This window comes from Epinephelus fuscoguttatus, linkage group LG18 (genome assembly GCF_011397635.1).
Source record: "Epinephelus fuscoguttatus linkage group LG18, E.fuscoguttatus.final_Chr_v1".
In the NCBI taxonomy this organism is placed as follows: domain Eukaryota; kingdom Metazoa; phylum Chordata; class Actinopteri; order Perciformes; family Serranidae; genus Epinephelus; species Epinephelus fuscoguttatus.
Window position 1 is genome coordinate 18419050 of NC_064769.1, and position 12184 is coordinate 18431233.

The 12184-nt window shown below is 43.2% G+C and overlaps 1 protein-coding gene across 2 annotated transcripts in view; it reads left to right on the forward strand.

Annotated features, from left to right (window-relative positions):
- ric1 (RIC1 homolog, RAB6A GEF complex partner 1) overlaps window positions 1–12184 on the forward strand; it is a 45734-nt gene that overhangs the window by 27914 nt on the left and 5636 nt on the right. Inside the window, exons 5-21 of one of the 2 annotated variants that reach the window (XM_049604248.1) lie at window positions 1589–1734; window positions 1942–2078; window positions 3103–3194; window positions 3904–3992; window positions 5616–5760; window positions 5880–5928; window positions 6083–6262; window positions 6387–6599; window positions 6766–6804; window positions 7371–7481; window positions 7656–7745; window positions 7881–8041; window positions 9431–9569; window positions 9700–9816; window positions 10890–11297; window positions 11421–11732; window positions 11942–12100. In XM_049604248.1, coding sequence (XP_049460205.1) covers window positions 1589–1734; window positions 1942–2078; window positions 3103–3194; window positions 3904–3992; window positions 5616–5760; window positions 5880–5928; window positions 6083–6262; window positions 6387–6599; window positions 6766–6804; window positions 7371–7481; window positions 7656–7745; window positions 7881–8041; window positions 9431–9569; window positions 9700–9816; window positions 10890–11297; window positions 11421–11732; window positions 11942–12100 — 2587 coding nt within the window. The remainder of the gene's footprint in view (window positions 1–1588; window positions 1735–1941; window positions 2079–3102; window positions 3195–3903; window positions 3993–5615; window positions 5761–5879; window positions 5929–6082; window positions 6263–6386; window positions 6600–6765; window positions 6805–7370; window positions 7482–7655; window positions 7746–7880; window positions 8042–9430; window positions 9570–9699; window positions 9817–10889; window positions 11298–11420; window positions 11733–11941; window positions 12101–12184) is intronic. The other variant, XM_049604249.1, reaches the window with a different exon arrangement.

A 12184-nucleotide genomic window follows, 5' to 3' on the forward strand; every position in this document is an offset into this window, starting at 1 on the left:
CTCCTGTCATTGTTACCATAGAAGCTCTTGGCGGTTTAAATGAGGATCTCTGAGGGCCCTTAAACCCCAAGCCAACAATTGGTCAATGTCAGGCCATCAGTTAGCGTCTGTCACCCTAGTTTGTGTGGTGTGTCCCACACTGTTGGCACTATTTGGCCCTTGTTGGCTGTTTTCGGCCAATTCAGCAGGATGAAGTGAATCAGTGCATGAGGAACTTCAGTCAAGAAGGCTTGCATTCAAAACATTTGTTACATTAGATGAGATTTTTTTTTTTTTTGCCATTGACATCTTTAGCAGAAACTGTTCGTTGTGGTTTATCTTAGTTTGCATGCAAACAGTAAATATCACTTGTTCTTTCAACATTGGGTTGTGTTGTTAATGTGCTAATGGGCTAACTAGCTTCTTGAATCCGTCCTGTTGGTCTTCTTGTTTTCCATTTTGAATGATGACTACAGACTACCACCACCTGCTGGTGTGGAAGGTTATTTCTTCTCATGTAGGTACAGGGCATACATGCTAGTTGGCTGTTGGGTGTAGTCTTTGCGGTGTGTCCATGTCCAAACTGACATGAACAGGCAACGTGAGGCAACACAACAGTCGGCCTTTGTTGCCACCAGTTCTTTAATGTCAGTTTGGTGTGTCTGGGCTTTAAAACCAAGTCCTCAAATTATAGCAACATCGATGAGAAGAAATTATTAAAGCCAAAGAAAAACCCTGGAGTCTGTTAGATAAAAGGCAGTGTCTACATCCGCCTTGTTTTCTTCCTGTGTGGTGGTTCAGTCTTGGCTAATTTCAGTTCTTTTTTGAGTGTCTGTCTTCTAGTTTTTCAGCGTCCTGATTATCACCCCCACACCCTCCAACTCAACGTCTTTGTTTGCTGAGTGAAAAGAGCTATTCTTCTTTTTGTCTGTATTTTTGTTTATCTTGTGTTTGTATTGTCCGCATCCTTCATGTCCTCGTGTTCATCTGTCACATCTCCTCTACTGTGTGCATTTGACAGAGATTATAGAGTAGTCATCTGAATGAGAGCACTCTGCTGGCATTTCAAAGGCACAGCTTGATTGTGCAGGAGATGAGTGGGTGTCTCCTGCTGTGAAACTACAGTAAAAGTTGTCGCCTGCTTCACAGTTAAAAATCCACTGTGCTTGACACCCTCAACTCCCTGTCATTTCGCTCTTGCTTTCCTCCTCTTGCTTGTCTCACTGTGCCATCTTCGACCTCTCGTGCTATTTGAAAGACAATGAAGCGTTTAACACACACACACACACACACACACACACACACACACACACACACACAAACACACTGTTGTTTGTTCCCTTGTGTGAAGACAGTGAGAGCTGGCACAGGCAGCTATGTGGCCTCATCACAGCTGGAGGGTAAAAGTTTCAGGCTCCACTCAGAGGGCACAGCTGGATGATGACTAGTCCACTGTTTCCCAGTACTGCTGCTTGTTATCTTGTTCCCACTCTTCCTACCTACCGTCCCCGCCTGCTCTGTCTCTTACTACTTACCTCCTCCTCCACAGTTTCTTTCTTGTCTTTTGGACCTCAGCACTCATTTCTGTGTTTCTTCTTCCTCCCACCAGTCTGCAGTCCCTCCAGGAGGACTTGTTGGTGTGCACTGCCGACGGCTACCTTCACGTGCTGCACTGGGACGGGCTGGGCAGCAACGGACGCAAGGCCATCTGCCTCACTACAATCCCCTTCTCGCTAGACCTGCAGTCTGCTCGAGGTTAGAGAGGACTCGTGCACACAAGCTAAACACAGGAGAAGAGAGCAGACTTATGCTAGTTGACAAAGTTTTCAATCACTTTTTAATGCTGGGAAATAAACACATACATGTTCTGGCCGCAGTTGCCCCCACCTTGTCCAATGTTTTAATTAACTTCAGCTCCAGACTCAGCCATTAGAATACTTCAACTTCTGTATGTGTGTGTAGGTGGTCCTTCTCTTGACCTGGAAGGAGTGTATATCCGTTGTATGGAGTATTGTGTGACCCTGGACGGCTTCGCTGTGGTACTGAGTGATGGGCGCCTGGGCTTTGTCACACCACTCAGCAACACAATTACAGCAGATGTAAGAATGCTCTCAGACACACACTGCTGACATTTAAACACACACAGTTTTCTAAAGGGGAAACACAGGATCCAAACCCAGATTATGAAAAATGTATAATAGTTATGGCATTGAAGGCAGTTCTATAGCTTACGGCATCGATATACATGTCAGCATATGGCATCATCCGACCCCATGACATCAGGAATCACCACTATCCTATTTTAATCAGGAAAATCCCGGATTGTATACTGATTTTTCTGTGAATAAATTGAATCTTGTCCTTGACTTTTGAGGAATGGCTCCAATTTGGGTATCAGTTAAGGATCAGATATAAAGACTAATGGAGTAAGTAATAGATAAATTGAAGCAAAGTGAACATATTGTGTTCTCTTTGGGTTTTATACAAGTTTTAAGGTAAGTAATAGAGCTGTCTTTCTTTTTGTGTTAAGTTTAATTTTATGACAAGAGAACCAGAACCTCAATTTTTCAGAGGAGAGATACACAGAAACAAGTAACTCATGATGCAACATAATCAAATTAACAGGCTTTCAAATTTTATAAAAAGGCCAGCACAATATTTTTATTGAGGATTTATTGAAGATTTATTTTATTAATGTCATGATGATATGATTCAATACAGGGCTTGTGGCTATTGCGTTATTTTGGCAGGAGCTAAGCAGTAATGATATCTGTAAGATATCTGTTCACATCCAAGAATGCAAGAGAAGCTCACCATTAATGCGTTGTTCTAAAATTTTGGCTGAAATGATGCTCTTGAAATTGGAAAGTGGGTGTTGAGGTCACCATCAAGATACAAATGCGTCCAGATATAAATGTCAAATCAAAATCGTGACCAAGCCACCTGCTGCTACTGTGTGTTCATTCTCTGCTGTAGAGTTTGATTTAGACTAATCAACTCATTTTGAAGTTAAATATAAGTGATGTGATTAAAGGAAACCGCAGGGGAAACACGCTCGGCTGACCTGCAACTGACATCCTACACACATTCAGTTATTCATAAATGTTTTGTGTGCGTGTCCAGCAGCTGCAGGGCGTCTGGGCAGCAGATGTGACCGATGGCACCTGTGTGGCTGTCAACAACAAGTACAGACTGATGGCCTTTGGCTGTGCCAGGTACGTGTCTGCAACTGCCTCTCTGAGCGTATCTTTACAGGACAGGGAAGAAAACCTGTGTGTGTGCGTTTGTTTGCATCCGTGTGTTACAGTGATTGATTGTTGTCCATGCGGTGTGTGTGTGTCCAGTGTGAGAATTTGCCAGTTTGTGTTTGCCGAGGCCTACCTAGTGTGTGCTTGTCAGAAACTCCCAATGGATTGTGCAATCTGCCAGGTTGGCAGGAATCTCTCTTCCTCATTGCTCTCTCCTCTCCTTCCTCCTCCTTCATCTTCTTCTATGTTGTACCTCTCTGAAGCAGCACTCTTCATCTGAGTCTTTTGAACATTGTTTGAATAGACCTTTGAAAACCCTCCTTGATAAAAGTGCTTGTTACGCTGTTGTAGATCGCTGTGATTTTTACAGCTGAATGGGCAAGAGGTTAACAAACAGTCTTTAGTGAAGAAATTAGATTTAAGCCCCTGTGATTAATCATTTGCAATCACACACACAACAGAAATAATGACGTTGAGTTGTTCTTGTGTTGTTGGTATAAATGTATGTGCCTGTGTGTATGCGCAGTCAACAAGAGGTGTAGCCTGAACGCTCTGCTTCAAATTACAGCCACAGGTCACTTGTAGTAGCTGTTTCTGATTATGTGTGTTACCCCGCAGCCTTTACTCCCCCAGGCAACAAATTATGGCCATTAAAATGTGTTTGTTTTCACCACAGCGGTTCAGTGCTGGTGTACATGATAGACACCACGACAGGATCCATGCAGCTGTCCCACAAACTGGAGCTCACGCCAAAACACTACCCAGGTATCACAGCACATATGCTCCATCTCATTCTTTTCTCCTTTTGGTCTCTCTGTGTCACAGCCCTGCACACATTCCTGCATGAGATAACTTGCATTCCTTCAGCTGTCTCTCTCTTGGGTGCACATGCCTGCGTTTCCCCCTAGGTCACATCTGTTTCAGTCAGACTCCTGTAATTGGACATAAAGCCATAGCTCCACCTAGTGGGGGAACTGGCAAGAGAGCCATCACAATTCTAACAGTCAATCTATCAGTTTCCAGGGTATCTGCAGGTCTTTAAAAGTCTTTAACACTTTTAGTGTCTGCAAAAACGGTCTTAGTTGGTATTAAAATGTCTTAAATTTAATTTACAAAAGTCTTAAGTATTTTTTTGCCCTCTGTAGGCAGTAATATTAGTTATAGAATGCTTTTGTATCTGATTATGGGCTGCCGCAAGATGTGACACACTCATAAACTAAAAGCGGGATTGTGCATCGTTCCTACTGGTTTTTAGCGATGGATATCCCTAGATTCATCACGAAATGATATTACATTCTTGGACAATGATACAATATTTGCTGATATCACACAGTTTGTCAGGACATAATTTCGACTGGATTCAATTCAGGGGCCTGTGATTGATATGAAACACTATCAGTACATATCATTTCCATGCCCTGGCGCCAGCACTGTTAGATTGTTTGGGAAGTAGGTGTGCTTGGACGAGATTAGTGACACATACATAGACGCCATAGGAATTTCGCAGTAAAGGTGCATCTTAAGGATGATTTTATGTATTAATGTTTTCACTTAGCACAGATGATATTGGATTGTTGATCACTGAATCAGTATACGGATGCAAATCAATGTATTGTTACACCGTTACTGGTTTTCCGTTGTACTTTTATACTTTGGGCAGAATGATTGTGTAACAGGTCTTAAAATGCATTCTGTGTGTTATTAAAAAGGTCTTAAAAAATCTTAAATTTAGTCCAGCAGAAACCCTGGTTTATCCTCTTGATGTACAATTAAATCTTAGCTCTAATATTTGAACACCTGCATCGTCTTAAATGTGTCTTATTTTATTTGCAGTGCATAAAAAACAAAATATAAGCAGCATTCTCCAATAGTGATGATCTCAGTTACTTTTTTATTATTATTTTTCAGTCCAAAAACAGATCCTGTGTTAATTAAGTTGTGTTTCATCAGAAAGTCACGCTCTAGAAAGCTGTGATCCATGTGGAAATAAAAAGTTATTTTGAGCTAGCATGCAGGCAGAAGGAAAGTGCATTTCAAAACAGTTTGCACAGCTACTGCCAGAGTTTTCATCAAATAGTAATATCTCTCTGTAATATCAAGCTCTGTCCTGTCCTGCTAGTAAAAGACCAGATATTCATGAGCTCAGTGCACAAAAAGAGTCTTGGCCACTAACTACAACATGTGTGAATAAAACAAGGGGTGTTTGACAATGTTCCCAGATTACCCTTCTATAAAGAAGAGCACAGTATAACTTGATTCAGTGTCAAATATGAGACAGTGCTTCTGTCACACCATTTGCAGAACATTCACTTTTGTATTTTTAAAAGTACAACTATAAGAAAAGCTTTGTGAACTCTAACAACGTCTCTGCATTCTTTGCTTGTCCAGACACCTATAACAAGACGGGCCCAGTCAAGCTGATCTGCTGGTCACCTGACTACAGCGTTGCCATGGTTACATGGGAGTGTGGCGGTCTATCGCTGTGGAGTGTCTTCGGAGCTCACCTCATCTGCACTCTGGGAGAGGACTTTGCGTAGGTGTACACACAAATGCACTAGTACAACCTTCATTCAGTGTGAATTCACATCAACTTTTTTCTTGATTTTTTTTTTTTTTTTTTTTCATGTTTATTTTTTTGTGTCCTCCCCTCAGGTATCGTTCTGATGGTACCAAGAAAGACCCTATTAAAATCAGCTCTATGGCAAGTGGATCTGTTTGTTACTGTCACACCATCTACATTTTAACATAAAAAAGGACATCTAGATATTTAAGTCCTGAATTTTAATGCTTATTTAAGGGATAATGATACTGAACTCCCTACACATGCATACTGACTTGCACTTCTCCCTTTCCAGAGCTGGGGAGCAGAGGGCTACCACCTTTGGGTGCTCCCTTACAAACAGGATAGGAGGAGGCAGGAAGAGCAGCAGCAGGAGGAGGAGGAGGACATGGACACACCCTCTCACCCCTCCCTGCAGGCCGGCATACTGCAGTTCCACTTCATCAAGAGTGCCCTCACAGTCAACCCCTGCACGGTGAGAGGAAACACAACATCAGTGTTTGTGAATACACACGTACGCGCGCGCACACACACACACACACACACACACACACACACATTAAACATTCATGCTGTTTGTTCCTCCCTCCGTAATACAGAGTAACCAGGAACAGGTGTTGCTCCATGGTGAAGACCGCCTCTACCTGACCTGCGGTGACCCCTCGCAGGTCCACAACACCTCTGACACACACCCGCACGCACACTTACACCCACACGACGGCAGCCCGCTGCACCATCCCCCCAACCCCGACTCCTCTCTCTCTCAGGGACTCAGCACTTTACTGGGACACAAGCACTGGCACGTGGTCCAGGTAAGGATGCACAGTAGTCACACCTGGTTTAGTTGGAGTTATACACCAGTGGCAAGAGTTTTGAAATATTTCTTGGTAGAATATTATATTTCATTGCAGCCTTGTTCAGTGGATTGAGATATAGCTATTATCTTGTATTTCTCATGGCATTTTTGTGTTCCTCTAGATTCACAGCACATACCTAGAGAGCAACTGGCCTATTCGGGTAAGTATGGGAATGTGTGTGTGTGTATGTCATTTTGCCTCTGGGACACATGGGCATCTGATGCTACAAACATTATGTACAGATATCATTTCACCCATGTGTGCTCAGACTCTTGAAGCTGCGATATTGCTACGTTTATAGAGCAGTAATGTTTACAAAGTAAACTAACCATGCTGCGTTCACAAGTGTGTACATAAGCAGAATTATTGTTTTACAAGGTGTGGGAGTGAGAGAAAATGTATAGAAGTAAGGTATAGTCAAATTTGCCGTCTCGTGTCGGAGAGCTTGGGTTGGGTCGGGAACAGCTGCTGCTGCGAGCCTATAAATTCCATTTTATATGATAGATGATTATACAAACAAACTAGACTTGTCAATATGTCAGTGTACTGGTAGCCAATAAAAATGTCTATAAAACTTAAGTTTTCTGTGTGTTTTTTTTAATCTGTCTCAATTCATGACATGATATTGTTTGCCTTATGGAAGTCTATTGGTTTGTCTGTGTGTGTGTGTGTGTGTGTGTGTGTGTGTGTGTGTGTGTGTGTGTGTGTGTGTGTGTGTGTGTACAGTTTGCAGCCATAGACACAGCAGGCCAGTGCATGGCTGTAGCGGGGAGGCGGGGGTTTGCACACTACTCCTTATTTACAAGGAAATGGAAGCTGTTTGGAAACATCACTCAGGTATGTGACATTGTAGACTGAAACATAAATAACAACATGTAACCTTCTCTGAAGGACTTAAGTAAAGTTCTCAATGAACAACTGGTGATTGGGAAGTGTTACCTCTGGGAAAAGTTTTGATATATTTGTGCACAAGTAAATAATTCTAAGCTGGGTTTTTGCATTTCCCTATAGGAGCAGAACATGACGGTGACAGGAGGTCTGGCTTGGTGGAAGGACTATGTGGTGGTGGCCTGTTACAACTTTACAGACCAGCAAGAGCAGGTGAGACTGAAGCACCACTTACTCACTTCCCCACTGTTTCATATAAATGCCCTTATTTCCTTCTAGTCATCGTCATTCTACTTGTGTAAAGTCTCGTTACAACCTCTCCCTCTCTTCTCCCTCTGTTTACACTAGTTGCGGCTCTATCAACGCTCATCCAACCTGGACAACGCCTTTGCATCCGTCACCAAGCTGCACTCAGACACTCTGCTGCTCAACGTGTTCAAAGACATGGTCATCCTGTTCAGAGCTGACTGCTCCATCTGCCTCTATAGCATAGAGAGGAGGAGCGACAGGTGGGCTACTGTGTGCACACATTATACTCTCAGTCTTGTCTTAAGAACGTAGCACTCACCGCTGCATATATGGCATTAATCTTTTCCTCAAGGATAATCTATTGTGTGCATTGTGTTAGGCTTTTATTTGTCTGACTTTGTCTTGTAGTTTTTTTTTCTATGTCAAACGTATTTGTTTTTCATGCTTTCAGGCTTTTAAGCAGGAGTGAAGCTCTCTTAAGTCTTAATCTTGAATAATAATTTTAAGTTAAAAAAGTAACAGTTTTATTTAGTTTTCTGTACAAAAATGAAGGAACGGCTGCTTAAAAAAAGTTTTCTTACACCCCTTTAAGTCAAGAAGGCCTTGCAACCCCCTGTCAAGCTTTAGTGACCCCTAGTGGGGGTAGAGACCCACAGGTTGGGAACCAGTACTCTAAACCTTTACCCACCGCTTTGGCAAAAAGAATTCAAACTGACAACTGGGCAAAATTCTCTGGATGAACTAAATACTAGTCTCTACGTTCAGCACACTGTTTTCCCTTCACACGCTCCAGCACCAGGGAAATCTCTGGCACCAGCAGTCATAATAGTGTTAGGTAATAGTGTTACTCAGCCACATTTTCCCCTGGGAAAAGAGACTCAAAGTTAACGCTATTGACCTAAAACCCATCACATGACAGAGCTGGGCCGCAGCAGAACTTCTCGTATTTGACTTTGATTTTCATGAGCAGTAGGTGACCAGCCTTAGAAACTTTAAACTTTGTCAGAACTTTAAGGATTTCTGCTTACTTCAGTATTTTTAGTGACCTTTATTTCCAGTCAAGTACAATGAATATATTGAATCAGGGACTCTACCTGAATAAAATATTTTAGCAAGCGGCATCAAGTTGTTTGCCAGCATTTTAAAACATTGACTGCATAGATGTTCAATGAAAATAAGAGCAGTCAAATACTGTCACCTTTTGTACTGGGGATTTGTTCAAATACCTTAAAGTTAAAGTCCTCCAAGTCTTTGCCTTGGTTTTTTTCTTTCTTCATTAGTGTTTTTACCTGGAGGCCATGATACTAAATTATAATATGCTCACCTCTTTTTGACTATATATAGGGTACATTTTCAAAGTCAAGAGCAATCCTGTGTAAATCTAGGGATATATTTAACCACGAGGCCCTGTATATAATTTACTACTCACTTACACTTCCTAATAAATCTCACTGTGTGGAATTTTTGGAAAATAGCTTACATTGCTAATAATGTAGGACAGGAATATACAAGCTTTTGCCTCTGCCTAATCCTTTTCAGTCACTACTTAATACATAGACTGTTGATTTTGTTTATACTGTTTGTGTTTTTTATACATTCTATATTATGTGTGATGATTAAATAAAACACTATACTATACTATGTTCCAGTCCACACCCGACAGCCAGCGTTGAGTTGTTGCAGGAGGTGTCAATGTCTCGCTACATCCCTCACCCTGCCCTCGTGGTCTCCGTCACGCTCACCTCTGTGCGCACAGAAACAGGCATCACATTGAAAGCCCCACAGCAGGTAACACATGCACACACACACACACACACACACACACACACACACACACACACACACATATACACTGAACTTTCCTGTCTCTATAAGTGTGTTCGCATTCATGTTTTACGTGTGTGTGTGTCCATCTCAGGCCTGCATGGCAGAGAGCATCATGTTGAATCTGGCTGGCCAGTTGATCATGCTGCAGAGGGACCGTTCAGGACCGCAGGTACGAGAGAAGGAGACGCCTGCCAACAACAAAAAGCTGGTGAGTCTGAACAATAGGCAGTGCAGTGGTCTCAAGTTACACTTTTGTATTGTGCACCAGTGCTTCAAGAACTTGTTTTTTCCCTCCTGTGCTTTTTCAAAAACAGAATGCAGGAAAAAATGTGGAACTAATATTAATGTAGCCTTCTTCAATTTTACAAACAATCAAAGTTGTGCAACATTTAACACTTTATGTAAACTGCCTAACCAGCTTGGTATCATAACAATGTGGGTACTATCTGTAAAAAGATTATGGTACTCTTCCCTCCATCTTACCAAGAGCCAGATCTCGCTGCTCATCATCTCTCAGCTAAAATTTGCTGGACGACCTGAATACATAATCTGGCAGATTTTCCCAGGCTCTTGGGCTGTTGTTCAAAGTATTGTAATTCTGCATTTTCATATGCCCACCACCACAGACACAGAGTATAGAAGCAGCTCAATCTGTTAGTTGTTGTTTTTTTACCTCTTGAGCAAATGCCACAGCCCCTTTCCTCTGTTTTTGATGGTCATATAGAGCCAATTTCAGAAGTATTTGCATCTTTCGACTGCATAGACAGTCCAGTTTTATGAAAAGACATCTTTTCAGCAGTGGAATACTTCTTTAAGGTGAGTCTTCTACAACCTCAAAGGGGCTCTGTGCAAAATTCAAAGCGTATGAGTTGGCAACAGTGCTGACAGAGCTAACGGTGTTAACTAGGGGGAACAGGAGGGTGGGCGCTAAGCTTTCACAACACTGTCACCTCGATATCAGTGTTAACTGCCGTATGTGCGCAGTGCAAGAGCGATGGGTGAGTCAGTGGGATACGCACATGCACTGACTGACAAACCACAGAGGAGCTGGGATTGCAACACACAGAGGTAGCTGAAGTCACTCTCTGGTCAGGACAACATTACTCCTCTGTACATTTGCATAACAAATAATGGTTTGCTGCTATTTTACATTCAGAACATGAATATAATATTAATGTCTGAGATTGTCTCTGAATGTCATATAGAATCTAAAGCAGCATGTTACCCATATGCTGTGTTACATTTTTATTTATTAAATCCCTATAACACTTTCTCCCTTAGCTACCATTTTGTCCTCCGGTGGTGCTGGCCCAGTGTGTGGAAAACGTGTGGACCACCTGTCGCTCCAACAGGAAGAAGCGCCACCTGCTGGAGGCCCTGTGGTTGTCCTGCGGTGAGGCGGGCATGAAAGTCTGGCTGCCGCTGTTTCCTCGAGACCATCGCAAGCCCCACTCCTTCCTCTCCAGACGCATCATGCTGCCCTTCCACATCAACATCTACCCTCTGGCCGTGCTGTTCGAGGATGCCCTGGTGCTGGGGGCAACCAATGAGACTGTGCTCTATGACGGACTGCAGGGATCCTCCGAGCCACTCGAGGCGCTGTTTCCCTTCTGCACCGTAGAGAGGACTTCCCAGATCTACCTCCATCACATCCTTAGGCAGCTGCTTGTTCGCAACCTGGGTGAACAGGTACATGAGGCTTCCTATCTCATCCCCTCAGCTGAGTCAATAAGTGGTGGTGATACTACCTCTGGTTGTTTGCACACCTACAAAGTCCAATATTTCTGCTCTTTAATGTTCCCTCTCCCACAGGCTTTGATGCTGGCTCAGTCATGTGCCTCCCTCCCCTACTTCCCCCACGTCATGGAGCTGATGGTGCACGTTGTGCTGGAAGAAGAGGCAACGTCACGGGAGCCCATCCCAGACCCTCTGCTGCCCACCGTGGCCAAGTTCATCACCGAGTTCCCCCTCTTCCTCCAGACCATCGTCCACTGTGCCAGGAAGACGGAGTACGCCCTGTGGAACTACCTGTTTGCCGCTGTGGGAAACCCCAAAGATCTATTTGAGGAATGTCTCATGGCTCAAGACCTGGACACAGCAGCCTCCTATCTGATTATATTGCAGGTAGTGACACACATATTCAGTTGGCCTTGCACAGTGTAATGCAGGGGTTATCAGACAGCCTAGGACAGAAACATGAAAAAAGTCTCAGTCATACTCCCACCTCAGATAAACTCGTCACCTGACTAAATCTGTTTAGGGTGTCATGATATCATAAAATGCTCACACAGTCTCCACCTCTCTCCGTCTCTTCCATCTATCCATCTGTAAAGAATATGGAGGTTCCTGCAGTGAGCAGACAACACGCCACTCTACTCTTCAACACGGCGCTTGAGCAGGGCAAGTGGGACCTCTGCCGGCACATGATCCGATTCCTCAAAGCCATTGGCTCTGGGGAAATGGAGACTCCGCCCCCGACACCTACCAATCAGGTAAAGAACTTTAAATAATCTCCGCAAACATTAATTTCCTTTTCTTACCACTTTTCGTAGACTGTCTATAGGTATCAGTTAAGG